This window comes from Azolla caroliniana, unplaced genomic scaffold, assembly GCF_043228905.1.
Source record: "Azolla caroliniana isolate FFs.n. ecotype wild unplaced genomic scaffold, voAzoCaro1.0.p SCAF_5, whole genome shotgun sequence".
NCBI classification, from domain to species: domain Eukaryota; kingdom Viridiplantae; phylum Streptophyta; class Polypodiopsida; order Salviniales; family Salviniaceae; genus Azolla; species Azolla caroliniana.
In genome coordinates, this window is record NW_028230440.1 from 17,246,489 (window position 1) to 17,264,664 (window position 18,176).

An 18,176-nucleotide genomic window follows, 5' to 3' on the forward strand; every position below is an offset into this window, starting at 1 on the left:
GTCCCTAATATTCCCGCACCAATTGTGTGCTAATCTGCAGTGGTTTAGAGGCTAGTCCCCACCGTGATTAGTCCGCTAACAAGCTGTGGTTAGTCACTAATATCCGGTCATTATTGGCGATTAGCAGCAGAGCCTCGGAATGCTGGTTTAAACAGACTGTTAGACAATCTTGATATATATCGCGGCAATCCATAATCGAATCGGGGGGAGGGCCATCTAGGTTTTCCATCTGCGCTGCCCGAATCTGCGCCCCACGATGATGATGGCGAGACGCTCTGTTGCTGCCATTGCTGTCTCGATTACGTGCTTTGCATTGTTGATGGGATTAAGCATAGGTAGCAGTAGTAATCGGAAGATGCCGGAGGCAATCATCATCTTCGGGGATTCGACTGTGGATGTGGGGAACAACAACTTCTTGACTACAGTGATTAAGGCCGATTTTCGCCCGTATGGCATCAATTTCGATTCGAAGAAGCCGACCGGTAGATTTAGTGATGGCCGGGTTGTACCTGATTTCATTGGTACATACCAAAATATCAATCAATCATCATCCAAGCTTAATATGTCTTTTTTCTTCCAATGCTTAATGCTTAACCAATCAATCACTTATTTGTTCTCTTCTCTTTGTAGCCTCAAGGTTGGGGTTCCCGTTGCCGTTGCCCTACTTGCACCCCGAGGCGCGGGGTGAGAAAATCACAAAAGGAATCAATTTTGCATCCTCGGCATCAGGATTCTTCGACAGCACCGCATCTCACTTTGTAATTACTATGAAATCTCTTCTCACATTCCCTCACACTTGAATCTATCTATCTGTCTACCTATGTCGTATATGTATATATATACATATATATTGTTTGTGATGATGGCATTCATGGTAATCACAATGAAGGACTATGCCTCAAAAGAGTCGGAGGGTGGGCTTATATTGCAAAGGGGCACTTTGGGCGATCTAGATTCTAAACTTGACTAACCCATGCACATTATGGGGTTTAATGTTATGTGCATGATCAATGCTTATGAGTTTTTTTGCATAGTCGGCCCTTGGATTGTTTTTTACAATGCAAATTCTAGCTATTTAGGACACTCAAATCTAAACTTTAGTATACATCACATGCATATATTAAGGTCTAGGTTTGATCATGTGTCAAGGGTCACCAACATTTTGAATCTTATTCGAAATAACTTGAGGGTATATTTCGGGTGCGCGATTTGTGCAGAATGTTGTCCCTATTTCAAGACAAATGCAATGGTTTCGACAATATAAAGTTCAACTTGAAGGCACTATTGGGAAGCAAAAGGCGAGACATATCCTCGAGAATGCTCTTTACGTCGTTAGTTCTGGATCTAATGATTTTGTCAACAATTTCTACATCAATCCAAACTTGCAAATGCACTATAATGTAACCCAATACATGAATGTCATCTCGACACACATTGCATCATTTTTGCAAGTAAGTATTTATTCAAGCAATATATGTCAAAGTACCATTCACTTCATTTGCTCCATGTTTTCTTAATATACCTCTCTTAAGCAAACATAATAACAACTAACTTTATAGAGATTTTTATGTACCCAGTGCCCACTTTAACCACTTTAACGTAGAAAATAATAATTAGGTTATGGCTTTTAATATATTAGCCAAGTATGTGACTCATGTATTCATAAGTTTGATATTTGAAGGTATGTTATTTATTGAGTGGTCTTTGTGATTGGTAGGATCTTTATAATGAAGGTGCAAGGAAGGTGGCGGTTGTGTCATATCCACCTCTTGGGTGTTTGCCTTCACAAATCACATTGCATGGGATTCTCCAAAAGCAAGAAGGATGTATCACATTTATGAATGAGGTTGCTAGCCAAATGAATGTGAGACTCAAACTTATTCTAGGAACATTGGAAAGAATACTTCCCAACGCAACTTTTGCTTATCTCAATAGCTATGATTTGCTTTTGGATGCTGTGCAAAACCCTACAAAATTTGGTAAGACGACTAATTTAGTAATGATTTTGTCAAAAGTAATGATTTGTACAAGGTTTAAGGTTCTTTTAACATGTATACCATGTGTGTTTGTGATTAGGTTTCAAGAAAACTTGGAAAGGTTGTTGTGGCACTGGGACATACGAGGTTGCTATTGGGTGCAATGAGTTGACTCCGTTTACGTGCTCCAATGCTTCGACACATATATTTTGGGATAGTTTTCATCCTACTCAAGCCATGAACAAACTCTTAGCTGATTCTGTTTTTGACCAAGGTATTACCGAATTGTTTGGCAAATAGCCTTAAAACCTACCAAGGTTCTTAGAATAGTCACCAACTTATATACAACTCAAGCAACAATGGTGAATCGTCAAATTTTAACAAAGACTCTAAAGTGGCGACGATGGTCATTGTTAGACCTTTGAAAGTTTGTATATGCTTGAGATCGACCAAGTATATTATTGCATTATTGATAAGTCAATGGGCCATTGAGATATCCAACTTTGCATTATTTTAACACTATTTATCACAGTGGTATGACACTTTGAAGTGTCTATTTGTTGTTTTACAATGAATATGGTTAGAGCACATGTAAAAGGTTACATGAGTTTGTTTTACAATATTTGCAATTAATTGATTCATAATTATTTGGTAATAAAAGTTCTAAATTTGCATCTCTATTTATTTCATTGCAATAAAATTTCATTGTAACGCCTTGGTTTTACTCATTCCATCTTGATGGCATTCATGTTGTAATTGATCACCCTGTTTTCAAGTCAAAATGTAGAACTACTTGGGATGAAATGTGTTTATAAAAATCAAAACATGAACTCAATTGTACATGAAAATGAGCCAATACATTGAGATGTGTAAATGTGCAGGGATTAATACAATGAACTCTACTCAAGTGTGTTTAATTGTGCATATGTATAAAGTGACGTGTTTGTATGTATGTAGGTTATGAGTAAAAGCAAAATTGTTGACATGTTACTCCTTTTTCGTCTCCTTTCTTTCTCTACTCATATTAGAAAAGGGTGGACACTCAATTCATGGAAATTTCCACAAAGAGCTTTTACTTAAAGGGTTTTCCCCTTTGTGGAATAAGATTCCACAAAGGTGAACCCTCATGGGATTATTGTTAGAGATTATTTCTAATGTAAGCATAAGACAAGGAAATAAATGATAGATCGTAAAGAGAAAGAGAGAGAAAGAAGGGTCTCAATTCACCCGACAACCCCCGAGCAAAGGGATCGAGATGAACCCGAGCCTTGAACGACGTCCCATACCACCATCATAGCATTGAGTTGTACATGGTATTCGCATGCTCACTACAAGAGTCTGCTCACCACAAGGTCACCATCTCGACATGTGTCTCTAATGAACATAGGTAAGCCTCGTATTTATAGCTAATAATAAGCCCCCTTGGAAAATTCGCACTTGGTCCTTGTGGGTTGTCTCAATCTCTAGGATTAAAAGTAATCCTCATTTCTTTACACTCTCAATTAACCCTCACACTTTTATCCTGATGTGTAGAATACTAAGGTACAAACTACCACGAGATAAATTATGGTCATGTGTGTAACAATTATCAAATGAAATTGTCAACATCCCATCATTGAGTTTGAAATTTGAGTGTCACCTAATTAAAAGGGTGTCGAATTCTTGAAATTAGAAGGTGCAAGTTGGAGTTCCATCACTTGACAAATTTCCATTATATCATAATATTCACCTCCACACGCAGAAATCCCTACCGAAATTTGTGTCACAACACTTGAAAAAATGGCCGAATAGTAAGAACTATGGGTTTGAATCCCACCTCCCGCAAACTTGGGGCTGATTTGGGAAGTATTTCACAGGTAGTGGTCAAAGTTCCAAGCCAAAAATTCCATTGCAATCATTGTGTAATTGGAGTCACCAAAAACACAACTTACAACTCTCTTGTATTACATACAATCTCAAAACATGAAGGAGGATATATTTTTCACAATTTACATCGATTCGGAATGGGAGAAATAAAATCAAGATAGTAACACATTTTAGAATGGATAACCCTTTTTTTATGTGGGGTTGAAAGAGATTAAGATAAAGAAGATATAATTACATGACTATAATTTTGGTGAAAAATGACTACACATTATCATAGTTATTATGATTAAGTGATCCCTATTACTACTATGTATTCCTATTAAGTATGTGCTTAACTAATTCGGCATGTTCAACCATGATAGACTTTGTATTTTGATTGCATTTGGGTCTAAATCCTAACCTATGGGGTCCAAAATGCTCACAAGATGGAGCATGCCCTTGCCATTGTTCAGTTCATAATCCACAATATCACGACTAGTCAACATAACCAACCATTTGACATATTTGAGCAAGTGCCACGTAATAGCCAACTAGAGTAGACTCCCATGATCAACATAATCCTTTATGACTTACGAAACTTGGCAATGAGTTTATAAATCACTGCCATAAGAGTTATTGGTTGTCAATTTGAGAGAGATTGACACAATTTCTTTCTAGTATTAAATTGACTGAACCTTCGTCCCATGATATATCATATAGGATTCTAGGAATACCTCAATGTTGCCAAACTTTATTGGCCATGTGTAGTGTTGCATACTTGAGAACATTCCAAAATCTGTGATGAGGTTTATAGCTCATACATTTGTGAATGTTGCATCCAAATTAGACACTTTATTAGCTCCATTAATGGGCCAAACAAATGTTATAATAATATTGTTTAATTGTAGATGTGACTACTACACTATTCCCGGAGACATGACAAAAATAGAGTATGCATTTGCCATGTCCCATTGTAAGTGTGGTTGGCAAGCACTTGTGTCTTGGTCAACATTTCTCCAACCAATTGTCTAAATACTAACAACATGTTGTCTTAGTTAAGATGCCTACTACTATTTGGTAAGCATAGTGTGAAAAGTTGTTGTAAGTCCAACTTTGAAGATGGATGGACGAGTGCTCACTACTAGTATATAGTAGACAAGACGTGTCTATATGAGAGAGACTTCATTAGATGGTTTGATGACGATTTACTTCTCTCTTGTTTTTTTCTGTTCCTACTCCCACCTTCCACATGGTTAGCTCTGTTAGTTCGGTGCCCAGTGTTGTTGATATAGCTAAGCCTACAACTAAATTAAAGAAAGAAAGAAAGAATAGTGCAACACTGTAACATTGGGCCCGACCGAGTACATACGTATGTCAAACTCCATCCATCCATGCATACCAGTCATACATGCATACATACACACACATACATACATACATACCTACCTACCTACCTACATACGTACGCACGTACATACATACATACATACATACATACGTACATGCGTACAAATTACAATACATACATACACACATACACACATACATACATACATACATACATACATACATACATACATACGTACGTACGTACGTACGTACGTACATGCGTACAAATTACAATACATACATACACACATACACACATACACACATACATACATACATACATACATACATACATACATACATGCTTACAAGGAAAGCCCACATATTGCGTTAGTCCGGATAGAGTGTGAAATCGACTTACCTGCTACGACCTAAACCCTAATTTTGTTTCTTCACTCCGATTCCTCTCTTCCCCATACACCTCCCCCCCCCCCCCCTCCCCTTTCGCCTGTTAGGGTTTAGGTACCTCCCTAGGGTTAGGGTTAACGCTTTTGACTGACATTAGGGTTAGGGCTTCTCACGTTATTTTTGGCTGAAGTTGGGGGTTTAGGTTTTGAAGATGGACTCTGATCAGGGCAAGATATTCGTGGGCGGGATCTCGTGGGAAACATCAGAGGAGAAACTGAAAGAATATTTCGGTTCCTTCGGCACAGTCTCGGAAGCGGTAATCATGAAGGACCGTGCGACGGGACGCGCCCGTGGCTTTGGCTTTGTCGCCTTCTCCGATCCCGAGGTTGCAGATCGGATCCTCACGCTCTCACATTCCATCGATGGCCGAGTGGTAATCATATCAATCTTCTCATCCTCGTTCCCCCCTTCATTTTAATTCCTAAAAAAATTTAGCTCCTGTAATGGGATATTTAAATCTGTCTGGCAGTGGAAGTTGTCATTAATCAGAGATTAGATTCTGTACCCCAGGGTTAATCAGGATTTCTAGTTGTAATTTGGTTTCTTAGGGTTTCTAATTGTAATTTGGTCCTGTAATTGGCCCAAGCACAATATTTGAGATTGTGAAAGTAAATGTAGGCATCAGTCTGAGCAACTAGGTTCTCTAATTGTAATTAAACCGGATAATTGAAGGTTAAGAACTGTAATTAGGGTGCTGATCATAATCAGGTTACAGAACTCAGCAATTCTGGCAGATGGGCACTCAACTCTGTAATTATGTGTTTGGATGTACGTTTCAGTATGTAGGATTGCAAATTATAATTGATTGCCATTTCCCAAAGGAATTTCGGCTCTGACTTCACACTTTCAGGTTTTGAGTGTGGGCCAGGATTCTGGTGTCAATCTTTAAATTTATGAGATCCTTCAGGCTAGGGTTTATTTGATTAAGTTTTCTGCAACTTCAGGATTAGGGTTGTTCAGGTAGTCAATGTTGCAATTTCTTTAGAGTGAGGTATTAGTACCATATAATTAAATCCTTATTGTATATGTATTCAATCTGATTTCTGCAGGTTGAGGTCAAGAAAGCCGTGCCCAGAGATGAACGACAAGCATTTTCCAAGGCCAATAATGGGTCGGGTCCAACATCGGGAAACCAAAATAAGACCAAAAAAATCTTCGTGGGTGGGCTTGCATCCTCTTTAACCGAAGAAGATTTTAGGGTTTATTTCTCTCAATTCGGTAACATAACCGATGTCGTAGTGATGTATGATCCTGACACGCAGAGGCCGCGCGGATTTGGGTTCATCACATTCGATTCGGAGGAGGCAGTCGAGAAGGTCTTGTCACAAAAAGCCTTCCATGAGATACATGAGAAGCTAGTGGAAGTGAAGAGGGCGGTGCCACGAGACCCATCTGGAGGAGGAGGAGGAGGTGGGGGCGGGGGTGGATTCACACCCGGCCGAGCTTTTAACAATGGATATGGTGTGCAAGGAAGCATTCCTCATGAGTCAGTGGGGAATGGAGGAGCATATGGTGGTTTGGCGGGCCGATACCATGGTCGGGGAGGTGGTGGTGGTTTCCCACCTTACGGTTATGGACCTCCTAGTTATGGTATGCCAATGAATGGTCATTTTGGTGGGGCCGGTGGGCCGGGGTACCCCCCAGCTGGTGCAGCAGCCTATGGATATGGTAATTCTCCGGCCTCTGGTTACCTGGGTGGTGGTTATATGGGTGGCCAGCCTGGTGTAGGCAGTTATATGGGCGGGGGCGGCGGTTATTTGGGCGCCCAACCAGTCGGCCCCAGGAGCCCTTGGGGAAGCTCAGCTTCGAGCCCTGGCGGTTACGGTGGTAATGGTTATTGGAACCCGCCTGGCCCGGGTGCCGTAGTCCCTCTCACGAATGGTACACATTCGGGATATGGTTATGGATCGAATGAAGCGAATCAAAATTTGGGGCCGGCTGCTATGCCTTCCGATCCCGCCTCATTCGGTGTGACCGGACGGCCATCTCAACAACGTGCCCCCGATGCACGGTTCCGGCCATTTCCCGTTGCCGGGTAATTGAGTGGCATGATTTTTCATGGATGAGCTCTCATTGCTCCTCAGTTGTAAAGTTTGGCCTTCGTGTTCAGCCTCTCTTGTTAGAATTCGAGCAAAACCAACATCATTTGATACATTTTATTGAGATAAGGATTCATTTGTTAAGTCATTGTACTCGTGCATATGACTTTTATTGACGTGATTTATTTTTCAATACATTTTCACTAATCGTGGAGGATACGCCATGCTACTTCTTTCTCGGGTGTGGATTTTTAAAAGAAAAGCACATCTTCCTCTCTGATGACAATGCATTCAATATCAACAATGCAAGGGTTTTGAGTTCAGTTTGGTCGATTGGTTTTCATTCATTTGAATCGGTCGCGTAATTTGACTCTAGTACCAATTGGATCTCGATACATAGATTACTAGCATCCTTGGGAAACTGAATATATGATGTATTTTGGGAGACCGACTATAGAGAATTAATTGAATGTTTTGCAGTAGGATCTCTCACTTTTATGATTAATGCAATTACGCATATTGATGCAATGTACTCAGGGCATTCGGTGCGTAATATTTAAGAAACATATGTTGCAATATTACTATGTGTATGTAGCCGATACAAAGTCAGAGTTACTAATACAATTCTGATTATATGTATATGAGATGTAGAACTAGGTGTCTGTCACTAGTTACATGATATATCTAGCAAGTGACATAATCATGTTGTGGTAAGAGATTTTACCACCTTTTACATAACATAGAAATGGGGCATCAACATGGTTTCGTGAGTTTCATGTAATGTATTGCTGCATGCCAAGGACACATTGGCACCAAATTATAGTAAATGATAGTGTCAAGGGCAAATTGTACAATACTTTAAACAAGATGCTCCCCCATGGCATGTAAAGATTGATGCATGACCATTTTTGTCTCTACCAACAATACATGCTTAGCCATATTTATCTCCAAGGAAAATGATATGGGTAAGATTACCAATGTACACTTATTCAATGTTTAGGCTCTCTTTTAATAACATGAAACACGATATGAACACATGTTTGTTTATATGATTAAAGCAATGATGAGGAGTTGAGTTCCTATTAATTTAAGGTTTTAATTACTATTTACTATTTAAGATATAATTCATGTGATTAGGACCCACAAAGCATATACATGTACTTTTGCTAACAAATGTACACTTTTTTGTCTTGGTATATATACCTATACATGCAATCGTCCATCCCTTGCCCATCATCTCGACCCATTGCTTCTAAATGGCGTAGCTCACATTCTCTTATGTATGAGGCGTTTGGGGCATTAACAAGGAGACTTGTTGACTATGCATATTTTGTCGTGAGCAAGGTTACGATTCAAAAGTATTACACTCTATTACAACGCTCCATCTTCAGATCGCATTGAAAATTGGCTTTCCATGTATTGTCAATCTGGCCTTGTCCCATACCCCCTCAAATTTTCAAATAGTCAAGGTGCTGCACTCTTAACATGCCACATTCATGAGTAAAAAATTCTCGTAACATTGACCGAGAATCGCCACTACTCCAACTCCACCCGCTAAAATAATGTAAACAATACTACGCGATCCCATTTGTCCTAATTGATCTCCGAGGATAGCAATACCAAGGTGCCCATAAACCCCAATCATATATATGTACATATGCATATACCAAGGTGCCCATTAACCCCAATCATATATGGACATATATGCATACCAAGATGCCCATAAGCCCCAATCATATATGATATATGTATGTATATATTATGTATATATTTTGGCTTCCCACGAACAAATGTGGCCGGAAACATATAATGGCTTTGCTGTGTTTCCATGGCTGATGCCGCCCCCTAATGGCATCTTTTTTTATGCAGAGATCGGACCTCCCCTCTTCTGCACAAGTCTTATCAGTTGGTGACTTCTCTGTTTTCTCTTCAGCAACCCCCCTGTTCTTCTTACTGGAATTGATTTTGGCCCAGTGTAATCTTTTCCATGTTGATCCTTTGATTCTCTTGATTCATGTGTTTTTATCAATGTTCTCTCCGTACATAACCTAGGGTTAGGATAGTCGTAGGTTGAGGAAATTTGTCCATTGGAGTGTCACTCTGGAGTCTGAACCCTAAACCCTAAACCCTGAATAAGCCAGAAGACCTAAAGCCTAGATAAACTGTAGGACCCCAACACTAAATATACCCTGAATCTGCCCGCACCAATGAGGCAAAGATTGCGGAAGAATGACCTCAATGAAGCCGTTGTGTACTTGTGGTGTGTTCATGTGCCTGAATGTAGGTGTCATGTGTGTGATCACATGATGGGAGCACACGGGAGAAGACCTCATGTGTATGCATATATATTGTGTCCATAGTCTTCTTTTCTTCGGTCTAGGCTCACTAAAAGCTTGGTCATATGATTGGGTGGAGAATAGACACGCTAGTCATATGGTCATATTTCAGGGGCTGGCCGCCACACTCAGTGATACTATGCAAGGAATTCACAACACTACTACAATGTAAGAAACTCAGAAAGGAAACCAAGTTAGAAAACGTTTATGGTCTAGAAGACCTAGATCACCAACCCCTTAAAGGCTGTCAAAATGGGCATTCAAGCAAGGCAGATGTTGTGACACATTTCACTACTCTTCTCCAGAAATGTGGTAATGCACGATCGCTTGCTGATGCAAAGCGTATCCATGCTCAAATCAAAAGGAATGGGCTTGAGCAAAACACCAGCTTAGCCAACCGCCTCATTTGGACATATGATAAATGTGTCAGTCCGAAAGATGCATGGGAGACCTTTAGGACCATTGTTAAGAAAGATATTGTGGCATGGAACATGATGATTGGATCTTATGCACATCATGGGCATGGATCTCTTGCACTTAAAGTGTTCCATAACATGATGGAGGCGGCCGTGAGACCTGACAAAGTCACATTCCTTAATGTACTCAATGGTTGCAATAAGCCATTTTCTTTGGATGATGGAAGAGCTTTACATGCTTGCATTCTCAACAACGCTTATATGGACTTGGATATTGCAGTGTCCACTTCCCTTGTGAATATGTATGGGAAATGTGGTAATGTTGAGGATGCATACAGTGTCTTCAAGAAAATGCCAAAACGTAATGTGATCTCATGGACTGCGATGGTATCAGCATATGCTCAGCAAGGATCAAGCAAAGCGGTAATCCAGATTTTCTCCCAGATGCTCCAAGCAGGTGTACTCTTGAACAAGATAACCTTTGTTTCTATTCTAAACTCGTGCACAAATCCACAAGCTTTACCTGATGGAAAACGTTTCCATTCTTATATAGTCGAGCGGAAACCTGATCTCGGGAAAATTTTAGGCACTGCTCTGGTGAGCATGTATGGAAGATGTGGAAGCTTGAATGATGCCCGATATATATTCGACAATTTGCATTCAAAGCACGATGTAGTTTTGTGGACAGCTATGATCACGGCATACACGGATTATGAGGCTTCGAATGAAGCCCTAAGTCTCTTTCAAAGCATGGTATTGCATGAGGTGAAAGCAAATAAAATCACATTTGCAAGCATTCTTGAAGCATGCTCCAATGTGGCTGCTTTTATAGAAGGAAAGCTTCTCCATTTGCATGTTATCGATGAAGGTATTGAGAAAGACCTCGTAGTTTGCAATGCACTTATCAATATGTACAGTAAATGTGGAAGCATTAAGGATGGTCATATTGTCTTTAAGAATATGTCTAAACATGATGTGATATCATGGAATGCCTTGATCTCTGGGTATGCGCAACATGGCCATGGGAAAGAGGTTATACCACTTTTTCAACAAATGCAACAAGAGAGAGTAAGGCCAGATAAGATTACCTTTATTAGTGTGCTTTCAGCATGTAGTCATGCTGGCTTGGTTCATGAAGCTTGCTATTATTTCACATTAATGAAGGCAGAATACTGCATTAAGCCAAATGTTGAGCATTATCGCTGTGTAGTTGATCTTCTTGGAAGAGTGGGGAGGGTTGAAGAGGCCGAGGAGCTTATCAGAGACATGCCATATGTGCCTGGTTCCATGGCGTGGTCAAGTTTGCTTGGTGCTTGCAAAGTGCATGCCAATGTCAGTCATGGAAAAGATGCTGCTGGACATGTGCTTGAGTTCAATTCCAGAGATGTTGCTGCTGTCTCAATGTTATCAAACGTCGCAGTTTAAATTGTGAACAATGTATATGCGTCTCATTGCAAAAGAATTGTATTATGGCAAAAATCGTGCAGTTCATGCATGTGTACAACCACGCTTATGCTTCCATTTCTTAAAAGACCTACTCAGACACCAATCATTCCTATAAAAGCTTCATGAAAGGGATAATTCAAGTTCAATGTGCTATTCCTGTAAGGTATAGCTGTTAGATTTGGGTTTAATGCTGAATCTGGGTCTTTCCACAAAGTTCCACATACTGTTCCAAGATATGATGCTATTGGTTATTTGATGATGTTGACTAGGTCCCTATACGAGCAAGGTTATTGTTGCAACTGAGGAAAGCAATTTGTTTTCTAACGTTGGTGTAAAGAAAGGGTAAATGGAAATTTTTCCTTTTGAGAGAAAAACCACAACAACTAGCGTTGTGCTATTTGTAAATTGTATTTTCTTCATTTGCTTCTGCATTATGGATGTTCAGGTCAAGATTTTAGTATACATTACCTTTAACAGATGGTGGTATCACAAAGAACATATCAGCATTAGATTAATGAAGCCAACGACAAGATCAGTGTGGTCATCACAAAGTGATCTACATGTGGATTGAAGATAATCAAACCCTCACGTAGAAAGAGCAATGACAACAAGATAAGGTGCCAATTGCAAACGCATTTTGAGAATCAAAACAATCCATGATAACCTCTTTTCTAGCCATGACCATGGTTAGAGCAAACATTTGCCAAGCTATTGATTACTGGTGAATTTTACTTTGAATGATTAAAGAAAAACTGAATTATGATTAAGTGAGGAATTGTGCATAAACAATAGCTACACAATCAAAGAAATTTGATTGGATACACACACATGCACTGCTTGGCAAACAAGCAAACTACTCTGAAAATGTTGGGTACCTTAGACTCAGAGTACAAGCCTATTTAAGATAGTAAATGTACCCACCACTCCCTCAGGAAAAAAGTGTCAAGTAATGATGAAATATATCAATATTGTGATCCATCACTTTTCATGCATACAATACCTTGAAGAATTTAAATAATAATGAACAATTCTTTGCAAATTAGTGTGAACATTGCGTGTTTTAGGTTTCAATTTCGACCATCAGTTTATGAAAAGCTTAAGATAAGATATTAACTAGGATAATTTAGGAGAAAATTAGAGATGGTGGGTTTTAGAATGTCAGTTTTTTAGGTTTTCATGCGAAAGTAGTCCTAGTTATCTTAAATTTGGTATTGTTATCAATGTTGTCTAGACACTATCCACTATCATCAAATATGCACTCGCATCATCAAATGAAAAATAGAATAGGGTAATAACATTTTGCATTATCAACTCCCTCACAATATACATGCCATTATATGATTGCATTGTAATGGCAAAATCATCCGAATTTCTTGATGTTGAGACACTATCCACTATCGTCTACCGAAAAAAGAAGGGGCAATTCCACTTGGCGTTCTCAACTAACTTATGATATATACAAAGATCATCATATGATTGCAATGCATTTGGTACAAGTTACAACCATCGGGATTTAGAAGCAAAAAACAGCATGCATCAAAACACAAAGACCGATCAAAATATGGAATACAACAACAACATGCGCCGAACTCAACCATGTATTTTTGGGGACAGCCGGAAATGTGGCCCGGGTGAGCCCTGTTGTAGTCTATATTGTCTGTCCAGCCTAGCATTGATCTCCCAATTGTAATTGTATCTATTATCAAGAAGAAAACAATGCAATGCATCATCAACCTCTAGATGGTGAAAACAGGGTTTGAAGCTCTGGAAGGGGTAGAGTTTTATACTTCAACAGTTTTATAGACGAGCGGTATTACATTGAATTATGAAAACCCAAACACAGTTTGTTGCTATAATTTCAACTACCTTGATTGTTTTCTGAGATTCTTCTTATTTGGCTGTCTTTCTCCGAAGTCCAGATCAACCAGATTTCGTGTGCCTTGATGGGTGGTATTGAATGTTATGCACATAACTATGACAGGCCAACCATCCCTGTGCTTCAAGCAACATTTCTTGCTAGTAGAGCTACTCAAGGTATGTGCCAAAACAAAGGATCTCCGGAAAGGGGTTAGTCTACATTCTTATATCCTTGAGAACGGTCTCTTTGAAAAGAATCCTTACATAGGTAGCAATTTGATCAATATGTATGTTAGATGTGACATGCTTACAAAAGCTCAACAAGTTCTTGATGACCTCCCTATACAAGATGTAGTGTCTTGGAATGCTCTCATTACTGGATATGTTCGCCTTGGGCAGGGTCACTCAGCAATACTTCATTTCCAACAAATGCAGAAAATAGGCCTTTCTCCAAATGAGGTAACTTATATTTGTGTCTTGAAAGCTTGTGGAAGCATTGGAGCAATAGATATGGGCAGCCAAATTCATGACGAGATTGTTGTTCAAGGCGTGTTGTTTAATACGAAGAAGAGGAAGGCAAATGTATTACTTGGGAATGCTTTGGTTGATATGTATGTGAAATGTGATATGCTTTCTAAAGCGCAAAAAGTTCTTGGAAATCTTCCTGGCCGAGATGCGATCTCTTGGTCTGTTGTTATATCTGGATATGCCCAAGCAGGTCGAGGTGTAGAGGCACTTGAATGTTTTGATCGCATGCAAGAGGAGGGCTTCTCTCCAGATGATGTCACTTTTACTAGTGTTTTGAAAGCTTGCAGTAGCATAGGCGATCTTGACAAGGGAAAACAAATTCATGATCAAATCATCTGGAGGGGTTTTTTGCTAGAGGAAAAGCATGTTATGCTTGGCAATGCTTTAATGGATATGTATGCAAAATGTGGAATGCTTCCACAGGCACGACAAGTGCTTGAATTGCTTCCTGTCCGAGATATAGTCTCGTGGAACACATTGATTGCAGGATATGTCCAAAATCAGCAATCTCATGAAGCATTGGATTGTTTTGCGCAAATGCAAAGAGAGGGTCTCTCTCCTGACGAGACGACCTTGGCTTGCATCCTCAAGGTTTGTGGTAACACAAGAGACATCAATACAGGCAAGCAAATTTACAATGAAATTGTGGGCAAGGGATTGCTAAAGAAAAATCTTGTCCTTGCCACTTCTTTGGTGGATATGTATGTTAAATGTGGTATGCTCAGAAAAGCCCGTCAAGTACTAGATGAGCTTCATGATAGAGACACAGTGTGTTGGTCATTGCTAATTGCGGGGTACGTCCATGAAGGACAAAGCTCTGAGGCATTTAAATGTTTTGAAGAGATGAGAAAGGAGGGTGTATGTCCAAATGAGGTCACTTTCATTTCCATTTTGAAGGCATGTGGTAGCATCAGAGCTATTAAAAAAGGTGAGCAAGTACACCATGAGATTACCATCCAGGGTTTGATTGGCAAAAACATTGCACTTTGCAATGCATTGGTTGATATGTATGCAAAATGTGGTCTACTTTCAAAAGCACGACAAGTTCTTGAAGACCTTCCAGTTAGAAATGTAGTCTCCTGGAATGCATTAATCACAGGATATGCTCAACATGAGCTAGGTCATGAAGTACTTAAATCCTATGCAAGTATGCTAAAGGATGGCAAATCTCCAAATGAGATTACTTATTCTTCCCTCTTAAAGGCATGTGGAAGTATTGGAGCTATCAATAATGGGGTACAAATTCACAATGAGATTGTAGAAAGGGGCTTAATGGAAAAGAACATTGTGATTGGCACTGCATTGGTAGACATGTATGCCAAATGTGGCGTTCTTGAAAAAGCACAACAGGCACTCGAAGAGCTCCCAGTTCGAGATATAGTCTCGTGGTCGGTGCTAATTCAAGGATATGCACAACAGGGACAAAGTCATGAAGCTTTGAATTGTTTTGTCCATATGCAAAATGAAGGCCTCTTTCCTGATGAGATAACCTTTATATGTGTACTGAATGCATGTAGTCATAGTGGAGAAATGTGTAAGGCCCAAACGCTGTACGAGAATATGACCAAGAGATTTGGGGTTGCACCAAAACTAAAGCATCATACGAGTATGGTGCTTGTTTTTGGGTGTGCTGGCCATTTTGATAAGGTGATATCTGTGATTGAGATGATGCCATCTTTCTATGATTGTTCTCTTTGGCTCGCACTATTGTGTGCTTGTAAGAAATGGGGAAATGTGAAGCTTGGACGACATGCTTTCGATCAAGCAATACAAATGAGTGACAATCTTGCGGCTGCTTATGTGCATATGGGTAGTATCTATGCAGATGCAGGGATGCAAGAGGACATGGAGAAGGTTCAAGCCATGCAAGTGATGCTTCTTGGACAAAGCTCAGACGCAATATGCATGGGGGATTGAAATGCTCATGTTGAGATACAAGTTAACATGGTGCGTAGAAGATGGATGCATCACTATCCTTCCCTAGTGTCCATTAAAATAGAATATGCTGATGGTGTCATGTGCACATACATATCCTTAATAATGAGAATTCAAGAGGAAGGAAAGATATAGGCCCATGTGCATGTGGATGGATGGCTTTGTTCGCGAAAGTTTTGATAGCTATGGTTCGGACACAAGGGTGACGGTGTATTGATATGTAAAAGACTTCCATGGGTTATCTCTCTACGATGTGTTAAGACTAACGGCATACATAGGAAATTAATGAACTCAAATTGAGCAGAGATAGTTGAAGACAACTACCTAATCCATAATACAGATGGCTATGGTGTAGACAGATCTGTACCAATTAAAGCTTGGAGGAGATGACCACAAGAGGTAAGAAAGTACTAAATGGATACTGGAATGAAAATATAAACTTATACATATGTGCTCAGATGTACTAGCCTTTAAATACATCTTCAAATGTGGTTGTTACAATTATAACAGTCACATATTTTTAGAAATGATTACATTTAATTAGGTAAATTGTTTTTATTTATTATTAGAGTTAATTTTAACACACCCCCTTAACTGTAATACCCATCGATTACTGAGAGAGACTTAACCCAATATGCGTGCAGTAGTTCCAATGTTTAATACTTGGAACCGGGTTGGTCAAGAAGTTGGCCCACCATTTGATCAGGGGTGCAATTGACTTTGAGGTTATGTTCTTCGACGATACCCCTACTCAAGATATGTGGGTCAGCTTCTTAACCAAGCTAGTTACAAGCATTAAACATTGGAACTGATGCAAGCATATTGAGTTGAGTCTGTCTTAGTAATCCATGGGCAGTAGAGTTAAGCGGGGTTGTTGAAACTAACTCTAATAATAAATAAAAATAGTTAAGCTAATAAAATGTAATAGTGTCTAAAAATAGATGTGATTGTTATAATTGTAATAGTCACATTTGAAGATGTATTTAAAGACTAGAGCACCACATTTTTGTGTGAGTACATCTAAGCATATATGTACAAGTTTGTATTTTTTAGTTCCAATATCCATTACATACTTTCTTACTTCTTGTAGTCAATGGTCATTTCTCTCCAAGTTATATCCTACATGCTTATTTTGATCAATAAATTCTGGGTTCTTGGCGATCTTCACATGATTGTCACAACATAAAATATCCAAATCTTGAATTGTGGATTGAAGCCAAAGTTCTTTGGCAATAAGTGTGGTTGTGATGTATTCTACTTCAGTGGAGGAGGCGACAACAATGGGTTACTTTTTTGTACACGATGCAATTGTATCACCTACAAAGTAACCAAAAAACCTGATGTGTGTTAGAGTTATGTTCTAAAGTAAGCATATGATAAGGATATAATAGATTAATAAGAAAGGAGAGAGAGAAAGAAGGGTGCCGATCCACCCAACCACCCCCGAGCGAAGGGATCAAGACGAACTCGAGCCACAATCTTCGTCCCATACCATCGTCGTGGCGTCAAGTCGTACTTGGGGATGGCACACTTGCTACAAGCGTTGACCCATCACAAGAGCGGAATCTCGACGTAGTCAAGAGATCATGAAACGAGGGTAGTTAGGCCTCATATTTATAGCCATACCTAAGACCCGTAGGCAAGTTCACATGTGGCCTAATGGGTTGTCTTAATCCCGAGGATTAAAAATAATCCTCCCCTTCTTTACACTCTCGTTTAACCCTCACACTTTATCCATGTGTATAGAATACTACGGTAAATTCTCACCACGGGATATTATATGGTCATGCCCGTAACACTGTGGATCGAGAGAAATCGTTTCTCTTCCCCACTTCGCATTGGCCCATCCTTGTAGTGGGTGGGGTTGATAGCCATGCTTGTATTGTAGAGTTGTTTGCCCCAAAGTGTGCCTTATAAGTGATTACCATATTTTGTGTGTACTTAGAATTGCACTACTCATTTGACCCCAACCTGATATGATCAATGCATGGTCTTTCTATG

At 39.5% G+C, this 18,176-nt stretch overlaps 4 protein-coding genes across 4 annotated transcripts; all 4 read left to right on the forward strand.

Moving 5' to 3' along the window:
• Window positions 1-286: 286 nt before the first annotated feature.
• On the forward strand, window positions 287-2,406 carry LOC147864249 (GDSL esterase/lipase APG-like). Its single transcript, XM_087319886.1, has 5 exons — window positions 287-521; window positions 631-758; window positions 1,218-1,451; window positions 1,718-1,979; window positions 2,077-2,406. The coding sequence occupies exons 1-5, from the start codon at window positions 320-322 to the stop codon at window positions 2,274-2,276; spliced, it is 1,026 nt and encodes a 341-aa protein (XP_087176012.1). The 5' UTR covers window positions 287-319; the 3' UTR covers window positions 2,277-2,406.
• Window positions 2,407-5,584: 3,178 nt separating this feature from the next.
• Window positions 5,585-7,874, forward strand: LOC147864250 (uncharacterized). Its single transcript, XM_087320126.1, has 2 exons — window positions 5,585-5,991; window positions 6,668-7,874. The coding sequence occupies exons 1-2, from the start codon at window positions 5,770-5,772 to the stop codon at window positions 7,655-7,657; spliced, it is 1,212 nt and encodes a 403-aa protein (XP_087176252.1). The 5' UTR covers window positions 5,585-5,769; the 3' UTR covers window positions 7,658-7,874.
• Window positions 7,875-9,432: 1,558 nt separating this feature from the next.
• LOC147864251 (pentatricopeptide repeat-containing protein DOT4, chloroplastic-like) lies at window positions 9,433-12,315 on the forward strand. The gene has a single exon (XM_087320305.1). It carries the CDS (start codon window positions 10,059-10,061, stop codon window positions 11,832-11,834), a length of 1,776 nt encoding a protein of 591 aa, XP_087176431.1. The 5' UTR covers window positions 9,433-10,058; the 3' UTR covers window positions 11,835-12,315.
• A 1,479-nt stretch (window positions 12,316-13,794) lies between these two features.
• Window positions 13,795-16,480, forward strand: LOC147864252 (pentatricopeptide repeat-containing protein At1g06140, mitochondrial-like). The gene is made up of 2 exons (XM_087319098.1): window positions 13,795-13,922; window positions 14,112-16,480. The coding sequence occupies exons 1-2, from the start codon at window positions 13,818-13,820 to the stop codon at window positions 16,155-16,157; spliced, it is 2,151 nt and encodes a 716-aa protein (XP_087175224.1). The 5' UTR covers window positions 13,795-13,817; the 3' UTR covers window positions 16,158-16,480.
• The last annotated feature ends 1,696 nt before the right edge of the window (window positions 16,481-18,176 follow it).